Raw genomic sequence first — 13,059 nt, forward strand, 5'->3', positions numbered from 1 at the left:
AATACATAAATAAATAGAGAGTTGGTGCTTAAATCAAGATATAATCTGTGATTTGGGGTATAAAAATGAATTTTTCAGTCCAATTTATTCCAGTTTTCAGATATCTGTTCTTGTACTAATCATGTATTTGCATCATTTTGATATTTTTCACAGAAAACAAAATGTCTTATTTTTTGTCATTTAGCTTTTATAGTGAAATACAAAATACTTTAGAAATACTTATTAGAGTTTTTAGACATTTGCATTGCAAAACAAGACAAAAATACTGAGTAAGCTATTTCCATGTTTTATTCAAAGCTTAGGCTGAAAGACTGGGATATTATCATAGCTTGTTAAAAAGTGTGGAATAATTTCACAGAATTAAATTTTCTGTATCAAATTTTAAAAATCTAAAATTTCCCTTTCACAATTTAAGGCATTTAAACAAGTCTTTAATCTAAGCATAAAATCTCATGAGAACAATTCATGGAAAAAACATAGATACATTTATTTGATACAAAAAATATTCTTCCATATCTTTGTTTTGCAATACAATCAAACAAATAAACAAACAAATAAAGAGTTTATGTTATGGTTGTCAGATATCTGTACTTGCACTAAACATAAACTTGCTTCGTTTTGATATTTTTCACAGAAAACAAATCCTCTTATGTTTAGTCGTTTTGCTTTTATAGTGTAATATAAAACACTTAAATACTGTAATAATCTTTAGACATTTGCATTGAAAAACAAGACAAAAATACTAATAAGATAAGCTATTTCCATCTTCTAATCAAACCTTAAGCTGAAAGATTGTCATATCATCATAGTTTGTTCACTTTTAATTTAACATTTTAATGCACTTTTGTTGACCAGTGTGGAATAATGTTTCATGTCAAGTTTTATGTATCAGATTTTAAAAGTGTCTTTAATTTGCTCATTCACAAATTAATGCATTAAAACAAATCTTTAATCCAAGCAAAAAATCTCATGAGGAAAATTTATGGAAAAAGCAAATACATTTATTCGATAAATATATTCCTCCATATCTTTGTTTTGCAATACAAACAAATAAATAAATAAATAAATAAATAAATAAGTTAGTTATATGAGTTTATGCTTAGATCAAGAAGTAATCTGTAATTTGGGGTATGAAAATTTGTTTTTCAGTCAAAATTGTTCTGAGCCGGTTGTCAGATATCTGTTCTTGTACTAATCATAAACTTGCTTTGTTTTGACATTTTTCACAGAAAACAAAAACCTCTTATATTTTGTCATTTTGCTTTTATAGTGAAATTTAAAATAATATAAAATAAGAATCTTTAAACATTTACATTGGAAAACAATGCAATACTATTAAAGTAAGCTATTTCCATGTTCTATTCAAACTTTAGGCTGAAAGACTGTGATTTAGTAGTTTGTTCACTTTTAATTTATCATTTCAATGCACTTTTGTTGACCAGTGTGAATTCATGGCCTCTCTTGAATTCATTAAATTACAATTTAATAAATTCCTCTTCCTGTCATTCCAATTCAATTTCCTATTGGGAGATGCCAATTCAATTCAGTTTCACACTTTCCCATAGTCAACTCTTTCATCATCTCTGCAACCATCCCTGTTTTGTTTAAAGCCAGTATAATGATGATATTATCAGCCATGCATCGCATACCCTCATTTTATGGTCTTATTTATCAGAGGAGGCACTTAAAACAAGATTGCTCTTCTATGCTTTTAAATATGTAATGAGTCTTTCTGTTTAGCGATTTAATATTTTGATTTAGTTTATGTCCTGATGTTTCACTCCTTGACAAATCAGGCTCTGCGTTTGCGTGGACGGACGTGCAAAGTAACAGTTATTGTATATAATTAATGCAATATGGAAGCGTGCAAATTGGTAGGGAAACTGATCACTATTAAATCAAAGTTTGCATGAGCAGCATGTGTAGATCAAGCAAATGAGGCGTACTGAATGCATCAGCAGCTCATGAGCTCCGTTAATGTCGCACAAGATCCATCTACATCTTCTCTGTTTTTATAGCCAAACCATATAATTGCTGTCAATTTATTATGCAGATGAATAGGTGCATATTAATGCGGTTTACCTGAAATGGATGCACGCGCTTCTGAATCTGTCCTATTAACAACTCTTCAACTTTATGAGGATTGTATCTTCATTATATGCTCAGCTGATTTTAATGAATGGTTATTGCAGGATTTTACTGTTTCGGAAAACGCTCAAGAATGCATCCCTTTCCATTAATGACAAACAAAATGGAGGGAGAGGATAGAAGAGAGCGAGCGAGAGAGAGGTTGGGGGGGGGGGGGGATTTGGGGCCTGAAGTTAGGATGTCATTTAGCCATCCAGACACGACACAGTAATTAACTGTTGACACTAGTGAAGAAGCCAGCACAAATTAATCCTGACACATTTGCAGACGGGTGATATCTTACAGTGAACACTTTGTAATTATATTTGAAAATGAAAATTAAATGACACTTAAACCTAGGCTGTCAGGCTAACTGAGGAGGAGGAGGAACGGGGGAGTCTGTAGAGGCTCGGGAGAGAGGGAGGGTGGATGGGATTCGTTTAACGTCGAGAGCCCACCCTTGGGCAGACCCGACCACTCCTAGGTTGCATAAACATGCCAGTCTTTCACCCTGCAGCGCATCGCCCTGGCCCGGCCCGGAGCTGGGTATGATGCACATTAGCAGCTTCCTGATTACAGTCATTAGGGTCAATTGGTGGACCAGAGATGTTACCCACAAGCTCTGATTGCATGCATTATCTGTCTGCATAAATACATGCTATAATAAATCAGGTTGCTCTCTTATACGCTGTGATAATGCACATACTTTTAACGGTTTAGGCCAGTCTTTCTTGGCGTTCATCTAAACAAATTGTTCTCCCTTTGTAGATCGCCAGACAACAGCAGCAACTTCTGCAGCAACAGCACAAAATCAATCTCCTCCAGCAGCAGATTCAGGTCAGTGCTCGACTTTCACGTCTTCATCTCCTCTTCTGTCAGAAACCCTTATTTTGTTTTTACAACTGTCATCAATCACGTTACAACTGTCACCAATCAGGATAATTGGCCAATGGTAATTCGGAAGGGGCTATAGATGCGTCGAATAATTATCACTCCCTAATTAATGAAGGAAGAGAAGAAGAAAAAAACAGAAATGAGGGAAAGCTTAATGACACCAAGTGGTGCCTGTTTGCATGTTTTGTGGAAAAGTGCCCTAAGGGTTTGAGACATGAAAGCCGGTGATAAATGCCTCTGAAATTACACCGTCCCAGCGCGGTGACGTGGCAGCGGCTTTGGAAAAAATAGCGCTACTGTTAGCCTCGTTTCCCACTGTCCGATATTGGAAAAAATCACGTTCCTTTGCTTTAAGGGTGCTTTCACACTTCAATTACCTGCATCAAACCCAAGTTCAATTGCCACCTTCTCGCTTGGTTTGTGTTCACATTGTGTTTTTTCTTCTGAACCTCTGTACGCTTGCGTCATCAAGCTGCAGTTTTGTGTACAGCTGTTTCTAGGTGACGGCCATGAAAGCAAGGCTCCAAAATGGAGATGTCTGCATATCATGGTCACTCTGCTTTTGCTTAATCTTTTGGTATTGTTACCAAAAACAAAATACAGAGCCACTTGCATCTATCTGCCACTAAAAAACGTGAAAAATGTTCAGAACATCACGTGATTTCTGCAGAAGTCATTTTTGGTGGAGACAAGCAGTCATTATACCTGTTTGCACTGTCCCGCTTGTCACCAAGGCAGGTGATACACAGACATACACACACGAATAAACATTACGAAAACTAAAGCTTGTTATACAGTTGGCGGTGCACTTCCGTTATTTGGTACGATTGGATTTAAGGTTGGGCGATGTTGACCAATTTGGCATCATACAATGTCTAATGGGAAACATCACGATGGACGATGGCATCATTGTCGTAGGTGGTGGTGAATTAATTATTAATTAATAATTAAGTAATTCATAATGACTTATGAGTGAACTGACGCTGTGACACTTTACCTGGTAGATTCAAAAGACCGAAAAACAGTTAGATAGAGACAAGATTAATTAAATATCACGTTTAACAACTATAGTGAGACGCGATCCAATGGGACATCCTTGATAAACTGTCTGACTTGCACTGCTCTCTGGGGTTTTGTGCTCTAAGCTGCAGCGCATGACAAAGTGTGTGTGTGTCTGGTCACGTGAAGTGCGTTTTCAGCGGTGTAATGTGGATGGAGAGCTGTTCAGAAATGCTAGGTATAACGCCAGTGGACGTGGATCGTTTTCATTCTGAGATGCCATTTTAACACCTATTAGTGTAAACGGGGCCTGAATGTGTGTTTTTCATTAGTGGATTGCTGCTGCAATGGGGGCGGAGTGGAGGATCGCGATGCCGGCTCAGCATCCTGATGTCTATAGGCCATCAGCGATGGATGATGCCATTGTCTATCGACCCAACCCTAATCACATTTATATCAGAAGTGAACCATACCAGAGTTCGCACAAACCGTACCCCAGACACGGGTACGGTTTACAGGTGCACACGCAAGTTCAGAAGACACATTCACACTAACTAATAGTACCATACTTTAATGTCAAATGAAGCCGAGTGCGGACCAAAAGTGCTAGTGTGAAAGCACCTTAACTCCGCTGTGGCCGACGATCTTGTAAACATGGCGTGTTGACACGTAAATTGCGCAAACCTTGCCTTTTGCAAATATTTGCTGCTAGCTTTAAGTCAGCTTGAGTGATCTTTTGAAGGTCTCTCTTTGTAAGTGTGCTTCAAGAATAGACTCATTGAAAAGTTTGCTCTTTGCTTAAAAATAATTGAATTGGATTAGTTGCAAAGTACACTCTGCGGTCACCCAAATCCGTTTTCTCGCCACAAAGTGGATTGCGTTTTTTTTTTTACTCCCTCCACCGAGCAATTATGTGAAATGAAAAAATGGAAAGGAGGGAGAATAAAGAGAATGCTTACAAGAGCGCCATAAATAAATGTGACTTATATGCGAAGAAAGACGGAGGGGGAAAGATGCAGCAGAAGAATGAGTGTGCCTTTGTGTGTATGTGTGTGTGTGAAGGAGTTGGTTTGTGTGGTATGTGGTGCTCAATCAAGCAAGGTTAGTGGACCACCCAGTCGGAGACGTGGACGTACACAAGCTGGTCAGTGGCAGTGGTCAAGGTCTTTACACACTCCATACACACATAAAAGCCAAGGGCAATGAGAGCAGTCTGTGCCTGGAGATACTCTCTTCCTCTTCTTCCTCTTCTCTTTTTTTCTCTTGCGCTTTCATTGGAGACAGGTACAAGGATCTCCACTCCTCCTTTCAGTACGTCAGCTGGTCGTCTCTCATTTTTCATCTCTTTTTACACATTCTTTCATTCTTGTCCTCTCAGTCCTCACTTTTCACGTCTCATATCTTCCTCTGCGTTTGACTTACACTTCAAAGCCCCTGAGCTTGAGGCCCTCAGAAAGGAATCCAGGTCGGTTTTCTTCTCAATGCTCTACCTATCATTGTGAGGTTAACCATCAGCCTTTCTTTCTCTCTCTGCTCAGATGTGTCAGGTAAAAACAAACCACTGTCTTATTTACACAGCCTGAAGCGCGACAGATTTATAGCTCGGCTGTAAAACCTCTTTCAAGTGCACTTCTTAAGAGAAAGGCCCAATCTGTTAAAGACTCCCGCTGTTGTCGCGTCCGCAGAACTAGCCACTGTGCTACTACCGTCTGTTTTGGCGCACTCCATCGCACCCTGTCTGTGAGAAGTAGCGCTCTGCACCTTTTAGTAAACAGGCCCCTACATGCTGACAGGTTTCAGGTAGCAGTGGAGTTCATGTGAACAGTTTAATTATGTTTAGAAGTGGAAGCTACTTGGTTTGGATATTGGAGTCGGAACAGAGCTGATCTTAAACAGCTGGCCTACACTGTACTGTCATGACTGAGGAGTAGCTCTTTTTTTCTCTTGTATGACATTAGCTAGGCTGTCATAACAGTATAGATATTACCGTAACAAGCTAGAATTCCTATGTTTAAAATTACATTGAAACATTAAATTGATCAAATGTATAACTGAAAAGATATTTATAATGTTATAAAAAAAAATAATAATTTTATTCTATTCTACTTAAGGCTGATTTATACTTCGGCGCCAAGCGCAGGCGTATGTTTAGGCGCAGCCTTCATGTGGTCACATACCCCTCGCTGTTACCATCGCTGACGCGCATCTCTTAAAAAATGTAACTACATGTCGTAACGACGCGTAGTGCAAACTCTTTGATAGGTCGGGTTGGTAGCGCTGACAAGTGTGTGTGGGACTGAGAGCCACACGAACCTGTTGGAGTGAGTGTTTACAAGTGTCGAGTCCTGTGAAGAAGCTCCAGATGAAAAGTTTTGTTTTGTGTTTACCTTATGATTAAAGTTGTTGCACGTCCGTTGTATCTTTTTCCTTTTTTCTATTCCAGCGTTAAATAATAAATTGGCCAATTTTAATTATTTTAAGGATTTTTGCAACCTATAATAAACACTTTAAAATATCCGTAAATTAACAGTTTGTGACAACTTTAAACTGTAAAAAGTTGGAAAAAGTGACTTTTATGAGCATTTGTAATAATTTAAAGTGATATATTGTCTGGGTTGGTGTTGCCTTTTATGCTGCAAAAGCCTTGTAATAAGTTGTCAGTACGTTTTATTTATTTCTCTATATATTATATCTTATACATTGTTATATCAAACTACTAAAATGCCAATAAAAGTCACATTGTTAAATTGTAGAGTTAAATTTTCAACATCGAATGTAGACAGAGCAGGGATCAAGGTCCCTTTATGAAATTGTAAATAGACTGAAAACACAAAATACGGAAACTGTTAATTAACAGATATGTTTTACAGTGTAGCTTGTTTTTGTTAACTTGCCTATAGATTATGGGACTTCAAACCCAGTTTTCTTAAAGGAACCACTTGTCCAAGATTTAAACAAAAGAGACAGTGTGTCCATCTGTTGCTTTTAATGGCTGTGATACTGGCTCCTAATCATGAATGTTTTCACCAGAACACCACTAGAAATGGAGACACCAAGCAAGTCAGGCTTAGGACTGGTACCATCTTATCATTCGTTTCATCTTCTCTGACTTTGTTTCAATATATCATTACCACTGCCTCCCTTTGTGACCCATTTAACTTCCGCCTCCAGAGGCCACGGCTTGTTGTAAAGGAAGAAGAAGGAAAAGTTGAAAGACAAGAGTTGGAATGCACTGGGAAGTGAGAGGAAGAAGCGGCTTGCTAATGCAGTTCCCTGGCACTCTGTTTTCATTAGAACTAGCTCTACAAAAAATGCCCAGTGCTCTTAATATACAACAGCTTTGAGTTAATTAGTACTCCAAACAAGCTCTTCAGCCTTCGTGTAGAAGACGTAAAAGTTGAGTGGTAAAACAGCATGCAAGGATTGGGTTTCCCCGCTGTTAGCATGGAGCGTGTGCGTGGTTTAAAGAGCCAGCTTTCCCATCAAAGCGCTACTGTTTTGGCTCACACGGTAAGCGGCTCTTTAGACCTTTATTGATGATGTAACTGATCACATCACTGGATTCTGTAAACGGGACTGAATGGGGTCCAAATAAAACCATCAGGCCTGTAACACAATACAGCGCTGGCTCTGAAAACCAGTTCTGGTTTTCTCCAGAGTTGTTTGGCACTGTGCATTGCTTAAATCAAACCACTTTTAAATTGCCCTTCTCTCTTTTTCATCAGTTTTTTTTTTACAAAGAGCTCAGAGAGTCAAAAGGATTGAGTCTTTGTCTTTTTGGGAATTACAATGTCACTTGTTTAAAGATAACAGATGTTTAGATTACTGCATTAGAGGCTTATCAGAACTTCAGGCTGAAGGTTTTTCTCCTTATTTATTCCTTTAGCCAAAAGCCTCTTGTTGAGAAATTTCATATGGCAACTAATTCCGTCCAGGGACCGGATTACTGTTATTTGACTCAAGCATGAACTTAAAAGCGGCATCAGAGATTGAAGGAGAGGCTTAGGAACAATTAAAAACAAATGTCGAAGTAAATCTTGATCTGAAAGAGAAAATGTGTTGCTTATGTAAGACAAGTAAAGCCGCACAAATAAGACCATTTCGAAGTCACCGCCTCCAACAGGAAGGCAAAGCTGTGTTGTTCTTAGCCGTTTAGAATTGGTATTAATCAAGCCGAGTGATTCGGCTTCTGCTGACCTGTTTACTTTTTACAAAGAGCCAGTCTCCCTGACTTTTACACTCACTGCTTTATTCGCTCTCGTACAATTAAAATCAGCTGTGATTATGGATAGCTTCACACACACATACTTCTACATCTATATGTGGTTTATGAGGAATCTGCATAGACATATTGTATTTAAAAAAATGGTTTATTATATGGCCTTACCCGACCCTCACAGGAAACCAAAATTGCTAATTTTTTAATGTCAAAAGTGCTCTATTTGATTGAGATCAGGTGACTATGGAGGCCATTTGAGTACAGTAAACTCATTGTCTTGTTCAAAAAGCCAGTCTGACATGATCAAAAAGTGTGCCAGGAATATATCTCCCACACCATTACACCACCACCACCACGCCAAATTCTGACCCTGTCATCTGAATGTTTCAGCAGAAATCGAGACTCATCAGTCCAGGCAACGTTTTTCCAATCTTCTATTGTCCAATTTTGGTCTAATTGTAGGAGGGGCACCTGTTGTGGGCTTCTGCTGCTGTAGCCCATCCGCCTGTTTGGACGTGTTGTGCATTCAGAGATGCTCTTCTGTATACCTCGGTTGTAACAAGTGGTCATTTGAGTTATTGTTGTCTCACTATCAGCTGTAACCATTCTGGCCATTCTCCTCAGACCTCTGGCATCAACAAGGAACTTGTGCCCACAGAACTTCTGCTCACTGGATATTTTCTTTTTTTCTGACCATTCTCTGTAAACCCTAGAGATGGTTGTGCATGAAAATCCTGGTTGATTATCAGTTTCTGAAATACTCAGACCAGCCCGCCTGGCACCAGCAATCATGCCACGTTCAAAGTCACTTAAATCACCTTTCTTTCTCATTCTGATGCTCACTTGCCATGTGATTGTCTGATTAAAAATTTGCGTTAACGAGGAGTTGACAGCTGTACCTAATGAAGTGGCCGGCGAGTGTGTATATATTAATATGTAGAAACTCAAAATTTCTAAAACACTTTGAAAAAAAAAAGAAAAAGCATGAAAATAATGCATGAAATTAATAGTCAGACAGTACTGAAGTTTATGATCATCATAAAAATATTGATATGTGAGTAATAATTTATCCTGTTAAATTTCCTTTAGCCTTGCCTGAGCTCAAAAAAAAAAGCTTTCTTTATCCAGGAGCTTGTCAGAAGAGACTGCTCATTGTTCGCTGAGCTCATATGTCTCTTACACTTAATACTTACGATTACAGCTGCTGTGCGCAGTTGAGATTTCAAAGGCCTGTACATGTGTGCATGAGTATTAGGTGCTATTGTCTCTATCTGGGCCCATGTTTTGCGACAACTGCTGTAAATTCCCAGGCTGGACTCTGGGATGATCCGGGCCGGGGTTTTGACGTGCATCTCGAGCACAGACTTGGCCGTTTTCCAGGCATTCCTGCACGCTGGGGCTGGTACGACGTGAGCTGAGGTGACGCAGGGAGGAGAACACACAGGTGGAGGCAGGCTCATCTTATTGTATACACACACGCACAAGAATTAAGAGAAGAATGATTCCTTCAAAGGTCAGCGTGAACTTTAGATACTGATGAGAGGCGAGGCTACGGCTTGTTTAAGGAAAAAAAAATCATCTAGATTAAACAACTCTTTCTCTTTGAGAATCCCATTATGACACTCATATACTGTCTCTCATATCACAGCAAACAAGAGTTTATTAGCTCAGATCTGGTTCTCCCTCCTCGAGCTGTGCAGCTACGAGAGAGAGAGTCACACTGAGCTCTGTTTGTTGATGGACAGAGATGCTGTTTGTCCGTGTAGGGCCATTGTTGTGCCGACGGTCGCTTCCTGTGTTTTAAAGCAGACCGCCGGTTCAAACACTCTGTCATTGTACAGGCCTGGTTCTACTTATCTAACCCCAGGGCTCCGCTTCCTCTTGCTGCTCTACTGAGAGAAACCTCCACGTGGCTGTCTTCCGCTGTCCTCCCCCCGTTCTTCCTCCCACCCGTCCCCACTCTCTCTCTCCCCTCTTTCTCCTGCCAGCACCGGCTGGATCACACAGATCTCCTGCTCTCCATCGCTAACCCTCTCCTGGCAAGAACCGCTACTCATACACAGCGTGAAATAAAAGGAATAAAGTATTATCTTAATGTATATGTATTGTATATAGCTGGAAGTGTTATGAGTGAATTATTGCACACAGATCAGGGTGTCCGCAGAGTCTTAAAAAGTATTAAAAGTTGATAAATAAATGTAGAGAAATTTAAGGCCCTTAAAAAGTATTAAAACAGTCTTAAATGCTTTTTTGCAAGGTAAAAAATTTGATATCATTTTTGATTATGCAATGTATGGTTGTATGCTAAAGTTTGGCTGAATTAAATCTACGAATATCAGGATGCTGTGTAGTTTATGACATCAATGAAGTCCTACTAGATTTGACATCATGCTGCAGTAACCAGGTCAACATTATTCAGTATATGAAAAATAACGTTCAGTTTTAGATTAATTACTTACATTAATATTTAGTAAATTTACTGTAAGTTAAAATCTCGCCAGTGTTTTTAAAAAGTGGTTATAAGGTCTTAAAATGTATAGAAAGAGTCTTTAAAAAGTCTTTAAAGGTATTGAATTTCACTCTCTGATTCCTGTATATACTTTACAGATGGATGGATGTGATGTGATGAAATAGGATTGATATTAAGTTCAAAATGATATAATGGATAAACGGATTGATAGATTGATGGATTTCTTCAGAGCACTATAGTATAAAAGTGTTCAGGAGGAATTGAACTTGAAGGCTTTGCTTATTCAAATCATTTCTAGTTCTTATTTACTTCTTTTACTGATGTATTCATGTTATTTAAAATAAAAAAAAACTTTTTCACGATGCTATGATAATGAAGAAAAACAAATTAAATCTTCACATGTTCAGTAGCCATTCCTTGTCTTTTGGTATTTCGAAGCTCACAAAGAGGAGAGGAACTTTTTTTTTTCCATTTGCAAATATAACGAGAAAAAATCAATTACAGGAAGACAGGATGCAGAATTTTTGTGTTCAGATATTTGTGTTTGAGTTTTTGTTTTGTGGGCGCAGATTCTTTGTAGGCCTGTTTATCTCAGTAATCACTCACTCCTACTCCGTCGGGTTTCATACAGTACATTTTATTCGATATTAGCACACTGACAGATGCCATTTCAAATATTTTCGATTATTATTCTCAGTTGTTTATTTATTTATTAGCCCACGCATTTGAATGAAGATAATAGAGTAATTCCACATCTCTTCGCTTCCGTTATATCCAGCGCTATAGGATCTGCATTCCAGCTCAGTGGCAGAGGAGTGGCATTATTACAGCTAAAGCAGAAGCTGTTGTCAACATTCACTTCAAAGCAGGAAAGGTTCCCTCACATGTGGTTTTAAATGGTGTGGGGGAGCAGCAGGGAGCCTCTAAGGGTTAACTGATAATAGCTGCATACAGCCACCAGATTAAAGATTCTTTTTAATTATACACGGCTAACCACCAGCATAGTGAAGCCAGACAGACTAAAGACGACCTGTGCAGATGATAGACACAATGTGCCAGTGTGTTTGTGAACAGTCTGAGAGGCCGCTGGAGGAGTGGGCCTTCAAGATATTCCTTTGTTCCTGCGGACTGATAGACAAACGTCTGCGCGCAAAAGAGACTGATCTTTCTCATATGTGTGCCGTTTCCCCGGGCCACTGTGAGAGTTTGCCCTCAGAGCCGTGTTTATCGGTGGGAGAGGCGGCCGGGCTAAAGGGTTAATCAGAGCCAGCTCTCAAACACAAAACACACACTTCCGGCTCTGTTGCTCATGACAAACTAATTTAATTGTAAGCAATCCTGTGTATTTTGATTGCGTAATAGTATTATTTGATTATAAAACTTGATGTATGCTCAAGAGGCTCGACGGTTTGCGCAGGTCGAGAAGATGTTTTTTGACATTTCAAAGCTCACAAACTGGGGGAATAATAGCAGTCTGTTCTGAGAAGTTGCATAATGGTGTTCAGGTCTCTCCTCTCACTATTTTGCAGAGCGGTGACAGAATTCACAAGGGAAGTAGAACAAAAAGAAACCCTGTCTGCGCAGAAAGAACAGGAGAGCCTCCTAATTAAACACACAAGACTTTGAGAAATTCATTCGTTATGTCTCTCCTTTTTTTTTTTTTTTAAATATATATATTTAGCTGCTTAAGCCCTCGAATGCAGTCAAGTTACATGTTTGGTTGCATGTAAATGCACACTACAAAGATTTATCTTTGTCCAGAGATTGTGCTTTCTCTTTACAAAAGGTATAAATATATAAAATGTCTTTGTGACCTACCTTTTAGGCCCCGTTTACACTAATCCGTTTTTTAAGTGTGACATCATGTGAAGTGGCTTCCAGGTCCAAGCGCCCTATCAAATTGTATGGGGAGACTCATGAAATGGTAATAATAAACGTTTACAAAGCGATGGAATACTTTCAAAAATCATGATCGCAATGTATATATCCATGCTCAATATCCGATAGCCAGAAAGTGATTAATTTTTTTAAATTGTTAAAATTGTAATATTTGTGAAGCAGCAAGTCCAGAAACTGTTGGGTACACCATGATATAAAATTCACTTTAATGTGTAATAAGACTACAAAGTGGCCATAAACTAATATTTTCTCAATTCAAATGAGTAGCGGCCTACACCTGGAAACAGTATTTCATAATTCACCAATACGTCATGACTTAACAAGCGGATACATTGTAGTTTTAAAATGAATTTTAAGTTTTGTTATGGGATGACTTCTGTCCACACTACCCTGAAGTCTTCGAGCCCCGAAAACAGAACGTTTTGAAAACGCTAAAGAGACCATTTTGGTT

At 38.8% G+C, this 13,059-nt stretch overlaps 1 protein-coding gene across 50 annotated transcripts in view; it reads left to right on the plus strand.

Annotated features, from left to right (window-relative positions):
• The window catches only part of sox6 (SRY-box transcription factor 6), a 201,027-nt gene that overhangs the window by 115,744 nt on the left and 72,224 nt on the right, over positions 1-13,059 (plus strand). For all 50 annotated transcript variants that reach the window (NM_001123009.2, XM_068222353.2, XM_073906920.1 and 47 more), the window contains 1 exon segment: positions 2,896-2,964. In NM_001123009.2, coding sequence (NP_001116481.2) covers positions 2,896-2,964 — 69 coding nt within the window.

The sequence above is a fragment of the Danio rerio genome, chromosome 7 (genome assembly GCF_049306965.1).
Source record: "Danio rerio strain Tuebingen ecotype United States chromosome 7, GRCz12tu, whole genome shotgun sequence".
In the NCBI taxonomy this organism is placed as follows: domain Eukaryota; kingdom Metazoa; phylum Chordata; class Actinopteri; order Cypriniformes; family Danionidae; genus Danio; species Danio rerio.